The sequence below is a fragment of the Amblyomma maculatum genome, chromosome 1 (genome assembly GCF_055883805.1).
Source record: "Amblyomma maculatum isolate TAMU_Amacu chromosome 1, ASM5588380v1, whole genome shotgun sequence".
Classification (NCBI taxonomy): domain Eukaryota; kingdom Metazoa; phylum Arthropoda; class Arachnida; order Ixodida; family Ixodidae; genus Amblyomma; species Amblyomma maculatum.
The window spans coordinates 449,617,490-449,632,868 of NC_139344.1; the positions used below are offsets into that span (position 1 = coordinate 449,617,490).

General features: G+C 41.0%; 1 protein-coding gene across 1 annotated transcript in view; it reads right to left on the minus strand.

Annotated features, from left to right (window-relative positions):
- Positions 1 to 5,386: 5,386 nt before the first annotated feature.
- Positions 5,387 to 15,379, minus strand: part of LOC146209638 (glutamate receptor ionotropic, kainate glr-3-like) — a 30,536-nt gene continuing 20,543 nt past the window's right edge. Inside the window, exons 4-5 of the mRNA XM_084587434.1 lie at positions 7,234 to 7,550; positions 5,387 to 6,168 (exon numbers count right to left, since the gene is read on the minus strand). Coding sequence (XP_084443560.1) covers positions 6,019 to 6,168; positions 7,234 to 7,550 — 467 coding nt within the window. The 3' untranslated portion in view covers positions 5,387 to 6,018. The remainder of the gene's footprint in view (positions 6,169 to 7,233; positions 7,551 to 15,379) is intronic.

The following is a 15,379-nucleotide window of genomic DNA, read 5'->3' on the forward strand; positions in this document are numbered from 1 at the left end:
ATGGAGGAAACAAAAAGGTGAACTGGCGTGCCTGGGCACTAGCAAAACTGGAGGGATCAATGGGTTTCTCGAGTCCCGCGTCCCCAAAACTTACACACAAGAAAAATGGCCAATCGTCTAGGTGAGGTTCCAAAACACTGAATCACACCAGGACCTTACCAGAAAACAGCCGAGAAACATGGGTACATCTCAAACAGGGGCAGTGATGACACTCATTCTTCGGTCTACAACAACTAAACGTCCCAAAGATCCTAACTGCGCACATTGCGGTCATATAGCCACAGAACACCGTCTATTCGACTGGAAAATCTGTCACAAAAACAAAAGAACTTCGAACTGCACCCGCACGGGAGTCCTCCATAGGCTAAAGAGGGAGCCGGAAAAGAACACACACGCCAACTTGCGGATTGGGTGGAAGAAATTGCCCTCCTTTAAGGGGTCACTAATCTCATCCCATTGATATTTCCAAGCAGGAAAGGGTTTCATATCCAATTATACTACTCAATGTCTTTCATTGCGAGCAGTTGGCGCCGGCATCGAATGAAGTGGAATGGCAGCTTCAAGTTTACCACCCGAAATAGCGCCTAATTTGCGGTTTTTCGTCATGCAGTCCACGGATATTGTCATAAAGACAATTTATTGCCACTCGCAATCTGTCAACGAAAGATACTTGTTATCAAGGAGAGTCCGATAGTCTCAGACAAAGCTGGCAATGCAAACTAAATGCGAGCTCAGATAGGATTAAAAGCTGGAGTGGGTAAAACCAGTTAATCGCTCGAGAGCTTACCAATGCCCTCGCTTCAGTACGAATCTCTAAATCACAGATGAAGTTGACTTACGGCGCGTTAGGCTCACCAAGATTCTTTTCTAGATTGGCGGTACGTCATAGCCGTTAAGTAGGGCTTCAGCTCGCGGGTCATCTTCAAAGGTCAGCAACCAATGAGCCGCTTCGGTAAGGTCCTAAGGCATAAAGGATCACTGAGATTATTATCAAGTGGCGAGATCCAATACAAACCTTCAAAGGGCCGACAGGAGTTTAGAAAGATCGTTGAAACCAAACTAGGCACGGCGTTGAGTTTATCGCGATAATGCAAGCTGGACGAGAAAGATGACGCTTCGACATTAGAACATGACTTTAAAGTTTCAACAAGAGTAATATGGGCACTGTCGCCAAATTACTACCGCGGCATTTATGTTTTGTCCCTTGTTTTGATGTTGGCTTCTGGTACAAATTTATGTCTGACATACAGATGATTTTTTATTCAAACGACAAGCAGAAAAAATAAAGAACAAGTGGGAGAACCTAAGTTACTGTTACGTATGGTATTCTACAAAACACTAAATAGAACTAGAAAAAGACGCTGTTTTAAGGCATAATGTTTTTGCGATTGGGGCTCATATGAGTATGAGTGCTCCTGCCGGAAGCATCGCTGAGCTAAGGTGGGAGTCACTTAAGTTTCCAGGTGCACATGTACACCATAAGAATTGTTTCCGCTAGCTGCACACATCGTGATCAGGCTATCGTGCCATGTACTCTGTAAGCACAGGAAATCTCATAGGACGTGAAGTAGGATGAAGATTCGGAGAGAGCGCGTACGGTTTCCTGTGCGTGTTTATCTGCTTCTGCCCTCCACGGAAATAATGTGGATTTTGTGTAAACAAATTACATTCCATTTGGCTTGCTTGTGAGCTGTGCAGTGGGATACAAATGTCTCATATTCGTAAGTAATGAACCCAACCACGTCACGAAGGAAAATATTTTAGGTTGTGCCGGGCACGCGCGCGTACGAACACACACACACACACACACACACACACACACACACACACACACACACACACACACACACACACACACACACACACACACACACACACACACACACACACACACACACACACACACACACACACACACACACACACACACACACACACACACACACACACCCCTCGGAGTTCCCACGGGGACTACGCTCCTGTGTTTCATGGTCGTAATTCTAGCGACGTATACGTTGGCGCATGTAGAAAAGGCAATATTGGCTGAGGTCTTCTATTAACGTATTGTACCATGCTTGAATGCAATTTGTAGATGCCAACAATGCCATTTCCGTAATGAAGCCGGTTATTATGGGTGTAGCAAGGAAGCATTTCAGGGCCACTTTTATTTTTGATCTCTGTAAATGATATTCTACATTGCGCACTTAATTCTACCGTTATTTCGTATGCAGATGATACAACAGTTATTAATACTGGCAGTTTGTACAAAGATATTGAAAGTAATTCTAACAAGACACTAGCTGATTTAAAGGTCTGGGCTGAAGTAAATTGTTTGAAAGTAAGCCCCATTAAAGCGAAGATAATTCTGTACTGGCTAGAGTTAAAGCGTTGACAGAACAGATGAGTCTGTTTCTTGGCTCCCAACCGTTAGAGATGATGGACTCGGTTATTAGTATTGGAGTACAGTTTTCAAAGCATCTCGCCTGGAATGAACACATTGACTATCTCCAATCGAAGTTGTCATCTGTCATTTATGCCATTGGTCGCGTGCGACGCATTCTCCCTGCCAAAGTGAAAATCATTCTTTACAATGTTTTAGTGTTATCGCTCATGCAGTACTGCATCATGGGGGGGGGGGGGGGGCACAACTGGTGTGACAAATTTGCGCAGGCTACATTTGCTGAAGAAAAGAGCCTTGCGTTTATTGCTGATGTTCATTATACTTTCTCCATGAAGGCTCTTTTTCTAGAAAATGATATTCTTCCCGTTTATTGCTTGCACAATTATAGATTGATGCTACGTTATATTTTCTCAAGTTTCATAGGGATTATGCAATTCGTATTGCAAAACTACAGGTGAACGCAAGCGATTGTCAAACCAGATATAAAGAAACGTGGCTCGTGCCCACACCTAGAATATCTTATGATGAATAATCTTACAGGCTACCCTCGCTGCTAAACTTACTAAGCCGGCACGAGTTTGATCCTACCTGTCACCAAAAAGTTATCAAATATTTTCGCCAATTTGCTTTTTCACAGGGCTAAAATAATGGATTCCATTTTGTCCGTGTTCTTACCGACCGCTTCTGTTTTAATGTTAATTATTTGTACCGGCAATTTTGTTTATTTGTTTTCATCGTTCCATGCTCTTTGCTACTTGTCTGTTGTTCGCAAATTTCATGTATGACTGGCCGTCATCTTGCTGTTTGCTGACTTTTAAGGGGTCGGGACACCATCAAGCTCTCCGAGCTTTTCGTCCCGTACTCCTCCTTTTCAAAGGAAATAAAGACGTGGGTAATTGATTGATTAATTGATTGATTGAGTGCAAAGTGACGTTCGACTGGATCAGTTCTTCATCCATGGTAGAACTGCTCGAGAAGGTTATACAAAAGACAGGACATTGAGGAGCGATCATCCCATATACTTTGGTATATGTTCTTTTCGGAAGCAGTTACGATGTCGGCAGAACCACAGTGATGATGCTCTTTTTTGTTTCCTAAGCTAGAACTCCAAACCATACTCCTTAGAACTAATAAAGGCCATCAACCTCAATTATCTTTGCTGACAGCTGGTTTTAATTTGCTAAAGTTGGTTTAGTTGGTTGAAATAAAGAAACGGGCATAAAACTAGGCCTCATCGCCCCTATACTAAATGCAGCGTAGGAACCCTCCTGGGCGAGCAAGTTTAGCGTTATTTCCGTGTAGTGCCTTTCCTTTTACAAGTTGTTAGGGTTAAAAGGGAAAGAAAACAAGAGCCTATGTTTACATCTACTGCCTTTATCTACCGCCTTTAAGTAATGAAATAGTAACATAAGTGTGATATCTTCAGTTATGGGGGCCTTTAGGGGTATTTTGTATAATTGAAATAAACTGAAATAAAACGAACCTCCTGGCTATTACTGTAATAAGCAAGAACAAGCACAAATGTTGGAAGCACGAGAAGCGTTGAGCATCAAAAACAAGTTTATTGAACTGTAACTCACCGAAGTAATTGACATCTTCTTCTCAGTTTCATACACTTGAATTTTTACATCACTTGAGATGCGTGCTTCAAGGCACAGTGTACAACCTTATACTGGGTGCTTGAAGTAAGTTGAAACGCCGTGATTCCATGCAGTGCCGGCTGTGTACAAACTATCGGAGGTGTTAGTTGCTCACTGGTTACGTGCTAAGAAAACAATCCACGGAAAAGGGCAGTGGCAGCTCAGCGTGATATTGTTTCAAGCTCTCACCCAATAAATAAATACTGAGCCTTGCGAGAAGCATTTCTTTCTGTTCTTGATTAACTGACAAAAACGAGTTCACCTTTTCTTTACCCTAAACTGTTTTAGGCACAATTAAATTAAAACAGAAAATGCAATGCTTTCTAAGGACCCCCTCATTTTTATTTACAAGTGTTATTTCCGGTTTTACAAGCTGTACATTTTAACATAGCAATTGAAGTGTATTGTAAAATTAAATTGTTTGCGCAATTAGACGTATATCATTACCACATTAGACTTCCGCCAAAAAGAAACTATATTTTGTGTTGTGCTTTATCCATTTCCTTAAATATCCCACTCGTTATCATGGAAGTTTTCAAGCGGTCACTCGCTGCCTGAAATCTGTTTTATGAATCATGATGGCATTTTCTTATCTTCCGGTGTATATCACACAGCCCTGAAGCTTTGCTCAGTAAGTAAATAATCGGAGAATATGAGCAAGATCGAACAGAATCTTAAGTAGTTTCTCTTCTTGTATTCCTCGGCCGAAATTACATATCGGAAAACAAAAGCTTCATAAAGATGCCAGAAGTGTCGCTTTTTAAACCGAAGATATATGTAATGTTATATCTATGTCAAAACAAATAATGAGTAATTACCACATACAAGTAATAAACATGATATTTTATGCTATTTAGATCAACTAACAAACTTATTAAGCATGCACAAAGGACTGCAGTAAAAATACAGATGTTAAAGGTGAATAAGTTTGTAAACATTTTGATGCGGCTACATTGGATAACGACCGGCACATAACGTAGGCGCTACTTATTAACCACGCTTTGTCGCCACTTCGGAGGCGTCACAAAAAATATCTCAGCGTGTTGCGGTTCTCGTCTCAAAGTTGGAATTAACTTTCTTGTTTGTTAGAAAGAGACACATGCGTGATTAATGATCGCACATCACCTGCTGTCGCGCACACATGGCGACGGAATAGGTGTTCCCTTCACAACAGTTGCACTCAAGGCACGCATAAAGAGAAAGTAACTTTCGGTTAAGCGTTTGTTTCTGTAAACAGGACAATTTGTCACAGCACCAACGGCATTTCGAAAACCTCCGTCACTCGAGAGGATTCTAGCTGCCTCTCACTTAAGCGTACCGCAAAATGTTCCCTGGTAGTGTTGGCCCGCTTGATGCAGCAGCGTACATTCCATCGCCGTAAGTAGAACGCAAAGAAACAGGACTGGAAAGTTGAATTTTAGGTGTACGCATCAAATATCGTGGTGATGCCACATATTCATTTTTCCCTCAAGTACTTCGAAAAAGTTCGAAAACGTTCGCAAAGTTATTCTTGGATGCAAATTACAACCATATCAAATAATATTCTGTGGACATTATTTGTATTTGTATCATGTGTATTGTGGACATTTGTGCAGGACTGCAGTACCTATGGCATGGTGGAACATTCTAATGGTATTTTTTTTTCTTTTTTTTTTGTGGTGCTAGGGTTACTCACTGGATCAAGTGGAAATTGTGGCAGTATTTCGAGCTTTGCAGGACAGCGGCCCTGTAACAAACAACATGCGAAGAAAACATAGAAAAGACAGAACATCTTCAAGTCGCTCTCTAGTATTTGAAATGCTAGGGTAGATATTTACAGTGTTTTATTCCTCCTCCTGCAGCCCGTCTGACAACTCAGAGCTCCTCATTTAATGATTAAGGCTGATGAAGAAAAGTGAAGAATGATTCCCTCGCTAACATATACACATCTTTTTCACATTTGTTACACCGCTTCCAGTTCACATCATCTGTAGAATGCTAGGTGAGAGACTCGCACTTGTAGGATGTCATGGGAAAGTTGTCCTGGTCGTCCTGAAACTCCTTTGGGGGATCAAGGATGATCAAATTTGAGTCCTGAAGCGATGCGCTGGCAGGTATCTTGCGTCGTGTTTTCCGCCATCTGGGCCCCTGTGAAAAAAAAAAAAAATCGGAATGAAATTATGAAATCCAGAGCTGGCAGTTTATAGGAAATTACCATGGTTCCTGAGAAAACGCGAAAACCGCGCATCCGAACAACCGGGCATAAGGGCCATAGAAGGTTTATTACTCGAATCTTCCTCTAACGTAATGTTTCTTCTGCTTCAAAGATATCTTTTGTAAATCTGTCTAAACATTACATATGAAAAATAATTAAACTCAGTTTTTTCGGAAAGAAAAAGTATTTTATTTCATTTGTTTAAATTCAAAAATAAATATTTGCCTCTTAGCATGGTAAATGCTCAGCTGTGTAAGGTTATTATTATAAATTAAAGAAAAAACTTACAACAGTGAAAGATCTTGTTGTAAAAAAATTATCACTGTGTTTTTGTGAAGAATCATAACTGTACACTATATATAGATTGTTTTTTCATGTTTAGTACATGTCCTGCTCTGCTGTACCATTTTCTACCTCAGGTATGCAACTGCAGCAATAAAAGTAGCAGAAAATAATTTATCGGCTACAGCTAACTTCCGGGACAGATCAATTAACCCACGCTCGTGATGCCGTCCTGGCTGTCGCGTGAAAGACATGTTCTCAGGTTCGTTTTAAGAATAAGAATGAAATAAAGACGTCTTAAAGAAAATGAGGTTGGCTTAACGGGCTCCTTTGTGGATGGCAGTGTTTCCTTCTGTAGAAAGAAAAAAAAAACAGGGACAAAAGACGCAGGACCAGTAGGAGACACACACACACCTTTAAATATGTGGTTAAGCAAATAATAAATAGTTATACGTCCAGCGACGGTGTGTGTTTGTGTGTGTCTCCTACTAGTCCTGCATCTTTTATTCGCTGGTTTTTTTCTTTTGACAATATACCAACTCGTCAAGCAATTCACGCTCCTTGATATTTTAAGTCAACCAGATAAAAGGATATGAAAGAGAACCGAACAACAGTTGAGTGGGAACTTTAGTTCGCAAGCAAGCGTTTCGACAAAAGGCTTGTCTTTGACAAATTGTTTTCACAGGGGCAAATAACTAAACCAACCGAACTCGAACCTGGTTTCTCCGCTTTGGCGAGCAGCGAGACCTCCAGAGGCACTCGGCGATCACCACCGCCCCAGAAATAAGGCAACCAACACCAAGGAACAGCAGCAGCTCACGGATGCCCAGGGCATCCTTGCTGCCGTTGCTGCTTCCAGCTGGGCTTCCATCTGTGGAGGAACCTCCATTTCCTGCACCGGGACTGCAGCGACGGTCTCCGCCGTCGCCATCCTCCGGCGCCACTGACCACCAACGCTGTCGCAGGGCAAGAAGGGTGCCGTTCTCCTGAAGCTGCAGGATCTTGCTGGTGAAGAGCTGCCGCAGTGGGGAGCCTGAGCCAAGAAAGAGCCAGCAATAATTAAGGTCACCAGCGAGTCAAGCAGCAACTAAACGCGCAAAACGTGCCATGAGCGATCATGCGCACCCACTTAGTGAGCTGTCGCTGGTTTTGTGGAATTTCGTCGAATCGCCATTCATATCCTTGACGTCTCCAACATGGGCGTGTGTACAGCTAGTTTCCTTTCAGTGAATGTGCATTTATTGTAAAAACAAACTACTTAGTAAACTCTTCGCAGCCACCCCCGTTTTATTCACAAATAGTGTTAGCATGCGCGAAAGCTTTCAACGCAACAGTGTCAGAAAAAGCACTTCGCCGCTCCGAACAAGTGCAAAGCTTCCCAGCTGACCTAAATGTCAAGTTCCTTATGTAGGCCAGAAAACGGGGTTTTATTTTTTTGCTCCTAGACAGCCGAAACGCATGTAGGGTGACGCAGAGGGGCCAAGCGTAAGGCTAGTGGTGAAGTGCCGCCATTTAAAGAGGATAAGAAACAACCAATCCAATAGTTCTGGTAGCAGGTCTATAGAAAAAGTGGCCACTCCAGTAATGTGCTAAGAGGACACACAATACCATTTTCGTTTCTGGTCAGGATTCAAGTCACTGACCAATACTTTTGAACATATTGCACAAAGAAAGATGTTCAAATTCAAAGTCGCGGCATTTCACATTCCGCCACTACGCGAGAAATGCGGCAGGCCAAGCTTGAGAATCGGTTCCCTATAGGCCGCTGCTCATGCTAAAGTTTACTGGATATTGGACCTGCGCTCTTGCATGCCCGCGCTTGCTACGTCCTCCTCACAGTGGACAGGGTGCCTTTACTCCCTTATTTGTCTTTTATTTTTTCGTTAAGTAATAATGAGGCTAGTGTCTCCAACTAATGTTCACCGCTCGTCCGAGGGTTCGCCGCGTGTTTCAATCTGTCAAGTTGATTACCCTTGGGAGCTTACGGCGGTTGATTTCATGGCAAGACACCCTGCATTTTTCTTAAATTTCATCACGGCAACCATTCCCGAATTCCTCCTTTGTCAATTATCTGTCACACTTGGGTATAATAATAATATTTGGTTCACGGGAAGGGAAAGGCGCACTGTCACACTTGCTCTGTGGACACCTGAACCGCGCCGTAAGGGAAAGAATGAAGGTGAGAGTGAAGGTAGAAAGAGAGAAAGGGGAACCGTAGTAGAGGGCTTCGGAGTAATTTCGGCCACGTGGGGATCTTTAACGTGCGCTGACATCGCACAGCACACGGACGGCACTTCGTTTCGCCTCCATCGAAACGAAGCCGCCGTGATCGGGTTCGAACCCGGGAACTCCGGCACAGTACTCGGGCGTCTTACCACTGCACCACCTCGGCGGGGTTCATACTTGGTCAACCTTTCCACGTTTCAGTAGGGCTTCCCTGATGGGGCTGGGACAGGTAGGTCACCGTCGCTTGCGGCGGGGGCTAGTCTGCCACCGAATTTTTATCTGTTGCAGGCCGTCATTGCACCCGCCACCGCTTCGGTGGTGGATGACGGCTGTTGTTGCGGCCTCACATCACGCCTATTTTCAAAATGTTAGATGCTTAAAATTAAATAATATTATTATTATTAAATATTTGGTTGCGTCAATGGCCGCTATCGTCTATTTTTACCCTTTACGAAAAACTAAAATTGATTCAACAGCGTCATCAGAGAAATTTCCTCTGTTGTGGGTCTTCACTTTTGGCACCTCATAGTTTTCAGAGCCATATAAGCAGGTCACAATGTTCTAGTCCTCCGAGGGAGGCTGATATGACCACACGCATAAAACTGTTAATTGTCGAACTATGTAAAAATATATAAGCTGTACACAACTGGAAAGGTTGATTTAATTTCCTGCAGCAAGACAGCCAAATTACCGCTCAGTCAAGGACTTCTCTTAGGCCTAACGTATAAAAAGAATTCGGCCTCTTATCTTAAGCCGCCTCTAGATTCTAAGTATTTACAACGAGAAACACTACAGAGGAGGAAGTTTATAAGATAGCAGGATATTTTTTCTTATCTTAGCGACGATAATTTTATTGCGATGTGTTCAGTGCGAACGATAATAACATCCTCTCTATCCACCTTAACCATTCCCTCATTACCGAAATGCTTTATTTAGTTGAGTGCACGTAAGCTGTCTTGGTTTCAAGACACAAAACACGTTGTCACATAGGATGTGGGCTCTCACTCATGAGTTCGGAACGGTTAGCACGCAAACTTGAAATGTTTATCATGAATTTAAGATGTAAGTAATTAATTATGCATACATTAACGTGCACAGACTTCAGAAGACCCTTAGCATTTGGAAGTATTTCAAAGAAATATACTCCGAGTTTTCGGATGAGCAGCCTTTATAACGTGGTGGGCGAAACTGAATGCTTGAGCTTTTAAATGGTTTTCAAAGCAAGTAAACCCAAACGCATGAAATGAAGTATTTGCGCACGCCGCCTGCTTTTGAGAAAAAGATTATATTTTAAGCTCGTCCACCTCTGGGTCCTCAATACGCGCCAAACAATGGCGTAAAAGAAACCAAACAAAGAAGGAAACATTTCTATGTATATCAATGATTAGTGACAGTAAACAGCCTAAAGTACCGAAAGGATATAGTGAGCTTTGCCAGAGAACACGGAAGATAATATGCGGGCATTCAGGGACGATATAAGGTACGTGGAAAACAGCTCCTTCAAAGCGGAAGTATAAAATTTGAGTATGATGGTTCATTGCAGAACTTTGCAGAACTGCAGAACTTCGAATCAAAACCTTATGTTTCTTTTCTATTAAACCCAGTTAGCTTAGAACGTGCACATAGGGCAATAACGATTAGGCTAAAAGTTCCACAACCGCCAAAAGTTTTTTGGTTTGGTTTGTGGGATTTTAATATGGGAGAGCCCTTCGTCCAGCAGTGGGTATAGTCAGGCATTAAGATGATAAGGATAATTAACGTCCCAAAGTGACTCAGACTATGAGAGACGCCGTAGTGAAAAACTCCAGAACTTTCGACCACCTGGGGTTCTTTACCAGGCACTCACATTGCACAGCACACCCGAAATTGTTTTATATCATCGCATATATTGCGGTCATTTTATTCAACTTGAATTCCTTACAGCGAGACAAAAAAATATTTTCTTTAGTAAAGAACAGTTGGTAAGCATAGCAAGTTCACTTCAACACAATAAAGTTAGAGAGAAGTGCTAAAAGGTTTGCCTATAGACAAAGCACATTGCATCCCGTAGCTGAGAACATTGATCATTGGGTCGGCTAAAAGTTCACAGCGCAAAAATGGCAATCCCAGAGCCATATCTTAAACCCTGACGTTTTGCTGGCATTGTTGCTTCATGACTGTAGTATAGTTTTTTGTGTGTAAATCACAGGTAAATTTTGCTAGGCTGCACATTCATAGTCGAAATGCTTATCATGGCATAAATTATTAAGCATTCAATGCGAAAGGACAGGTGGTGCAAATATTCTCTTCTAAATGAATCTCATCGCGACTGCCTTATTAGGTGAGGCGCCGCACACTACACTTAACTAGGCAGCACAGCTGAAATTTTGGGAATAGAGTCGAACATAAAAAATATGTTCACGTGTTATAGCGTCTCCTATTCTGCAGAAGGCAGAATCCAAACAGAGACGGTCATAAAAAAAAAAAAAAAAACTCGGACTGACAGCGCTCTCACTTCGGGTATGACCGCCATGACCGGTATGACCGATATAATAATAATAATAATAATAATAATAATAATAATAATAATAATAATAATAATAATAATAATAATAATAATAATAATAATAATAATAATAATAATAATAATAATAATAATAATAATAATAATAATAATAATCAATCAATCTTTATTTATTGTGCGCAGGAACAACCATGTGGTCTTTGTGCTGCAGCACAAATAAAAAAAAAGAAACAAAAATGAAAAAGCACGAACATGTTTACACACACAGAGAGAACACAAAAAAAGAAATAAATAATACATGAAATGACAGACGAAAAGTATCACGGAAAGTAAGCAAACAATGAGTAGCATCACTTATATACACAGTGAGAGAATATTTTAGCACACCAGGAAATAAAGAAAAAAAAAAAGAACGGTAGATAGAAGAAAAAAACAACAACAAATAAATGACATTGATTATAGTAATATAGAAATATACATAAAATAAACAACCCTTCCAGGCGCAACAAGTGCATGGTACTTAAAACACAGGCTAGAAATACAGAATAATACAATAAAGAAGTAAAATTGAACAAGGGGCAGTAAGATTCGAATATAAAGTTTAAAGTTGAAATATAAGTAAGAAACGGATAAAAAGTAGTTCACGATACAGACAGCATTGAACAGGAGAAAAAGCAAAAAGTGAAGTATATACAATTTAAGGCTAGAAAGTGGGAGTTTTAAGTGATAAAGTACTATTTAGAATACAACGCTACGAACATCCAATGTAAATGAACAGAGCGAGTTTTGGAAGATGTCAAGGTGAGGACAAAAAGAGTTAAATAACCACTGCATCCTGTCCAGAGGGGAGTGGGAATGAAGAGGAGAAACCTGAAATGGTCTGAATTCCCTCATGCTCTTTCGCGGAACGCGCAGTAGGATGTACTCTAAGAGCTGAAGGCACATAATGTGGCCATGAAGGAGTTTGTACAGAAATATGATATCAAGTCTGATACGACGGCAGTGAAGGGAAGGAAGATTCAGTTGGGTGCTCCTGGTGGAGCGAGAGGGGGAAGTTGCACAAGGAAAGCGATAATGAAATATCCGTAAAAATTTTTTTGTACTCTGTCAACCTTGTCCAAGTTCGATTTGCAAGTGCCATTCCAAACAACCGACGCATACTCCAAGACCGGCAGGCATATGGACAGGTACAGTTTTAGGAACGGAAGTGGAGTATGGAACTCTCTCGAAAGTCTGCAAACGAATCCGAGTGTGCGCATAGCCCGCTGAGCAATGCGGTTAGTGTGAGAGGAGAAGCTGAGGGTGCGGTCAAAAAGTACACCAAGGTCATTAATTTCATCAACCCTATCCAACAGCACAGAATTCACAGAATAATGGTAGAGAAAGCTATGTGTTTTACGAGTAAAGGACACAACCCTAGTTTTGGAAGAATTGAGGGTAAGTCGATTCATCGCACACCAATCAGAAAAAGCAGATATGTCCGATTGCAACAACACGCAATCTTGAAAAGAATGTATTACCTTGAATATTTTTATATCATCAGCATAAAGAAGAAACGAGGAGTTCTTTATCGGCGAGGAAACATCATTAATAAAAACGGAGAAGAGAAGCGGGCCTAGTACTGAACCTTGAGGAACTCCACTCGTTGCAGGGTAAACGAAAGAAGTCTGTCCATTGACACTGACAAAGCAGAAGCGATCAAGGAGATAGTTGCGTAGGAGGGCTACGAGTGAGACTTCAACGCCAGAGAGTAGAAGTTTTTCAAGAAGTAGTGAGTGAGTAACAACGTCGAAAGCTTTGCTCATATCACAGTACACAGTGTCAACCTGACCCCTCTGAAGGACTGCTGCAGAGGCATACGTCATAAACGTGACTAGGTTGGTAGAAGTAGAGCGACCCGACATGAAGCCATGTTGATTCGGTACTATGATATGTTTGAGATGGAAGGAAAGTACGCTGTGCAAAGCTAATTCGAAAAGCTTAGAGGTTGCACATAGAAGAGAAATCGGACGATAATTGGAAACATCAGATTTGTTTCCAGACTTGAAGACAGGAAACACGCGTGCCATTTTCCACACGCGAGGAAAGGCAGCATTTTTTAAACAGTTATTAAATATGGCAGTCAGTACTGGTACGAAGATATAACTGAAGGCTTTTATTATGGCAGCTGGAATGCCATCAGGTCCAGGAGACAAAGAAGGTCTCAGACGCTTAAGACTCTCACTTATCAACTCCTCGTCAAAGAGAATGGAATTAAATAGTGCACCAGATGGCAGGCAAACGGAATCACAATGTGGATGTTTGTAAACGGAGGAAAAATGTTGTGCAAAACTGTCGGCAACATCCCGAATTTTCGAACCCTGAGAGTCAACTAAGCTGATACTTAAATCTGATTTAATGGAACGCTTGCGAACGTAACGCCAGAACTGACTAGGACGATTTGAGGCATTCCTCTCTAAAGACTCAAGATAGGAGTCGTAGTCCCGCTTGTATAAGCGTTTGCAAAGAGAACGCACACGGCGAAACTCATCTGCCCAATTGTGAAACCCAGGGCGTTTCGCCTTACGATGGGCCCGTTCCTTGAGCTTTAACGCCGTTATTAGTTCCCTTGAAAACCAGGAAGGGAACTTCCTACGCGTAGGAGTATGCAAAGGTATGTACCGACGCATACCATCAAGAACTATTTCTGTAAAGCGACTGACTTGTCCATCTGAATCATTAATGTCATTTAAAAGGGACCAGTCGACGGAAGAGAAGAAATTGAAAAGACCGACATAATCACCACGTGCATACGCGAAACGGGGTGAATTCCCCACCCGATCTGAATTAGTAGAAGGTGAGGCAGAGAGAGCAGTAGTAACTAGAAGCGGAGGGTGAAATTTGTCACAGCGAGTCAGCGGTATGTCTGAACTCGAGACTCGAACACTTTCAAAATTCGATAGACAGATGTCAAGAATATTACCGCAACAGTTTGCAATGAAATTGTGTTGCTGCAAAGAGTTAAAGGCTATAAAATCAAGTAGAGCGTTACACTTACTTAATATGTAATGATTGTTGTGAGAAGAAATAAGTGAGTTCCAGTTGATACCAGGAGTATCAAAATCACCTAAAATAAGAAGTTTGTGTTTGCTATGACGGGTTATAACATGTTCGATTGAGAGCAGAACATCATCATAGGCTGAAGGAGGTAGATTCGGAGGAATGTAGAAAGCTGCAAGTAAAAGTTTTTCATATCGATTTAAAGTGAGCTCGAGCCACACACATTCTTCAACAGTTTCCAGATCGGAACGTGGAACACACTTCACAAAACTGTCAATAGCAATGAGCACTCCACCTCCTCTTGATAATAATAATAATAATAATAATAATAATAATAATAATAATAATAATAATAATAATAATAATAATAATAATAATAATAATAATAAAAATAATAATAATAATAATAATAATAATAATAATAATAATAATAACAATAATAATAATAATATAATAATAATAATAATAATAATAATAATAATAATAATAATAATAATAATAATAATAATAATAATAATAATAATAATAATAATAATAATAATAATTTATTTTTCCTTTACTACAAGGAAAGGAAAGGAGCAGCCGCTAAAAAGCTGCTTCGAAGAGCAGATTGACGGGGCGGCTGCCCCTGCATATGACGGCATTTCACAGCAGAGAACGTCACGCCCAAGCAGTGAGTAAACAATCAATGGAGAAATAAGTAGACTACAAAAAGCACTAGGTAAATCAGGAAAAATACATGAAAATAAAACAGAAACGCCGCAAGACAGAACACCTAACTTAAAAATATATATTTATTAAAACATTTCGCGGATTAATTTAATGGGAGGAAGAGAGAAATCTTGATCACTATAAGCAAAGTATTGATTTCATGTGGTAGGAAGTCTGAAGCGAAGCATCTGCCTGCCATAGTTCGTCCGGCACGCTGTAACGTGCCAATGCTCCGGGTTACGGGTATGTTTTTATGTTGTCTTGAAACGCTGCTATGAGTGTTAGTGTGGTGTCTTTTTTACTGATGCCTTGTTTATATAATCTCAAAAGCCTGTAGTTATACAAAGATGTTACTTTACCTATTTATAGCTGCTTAAATATTG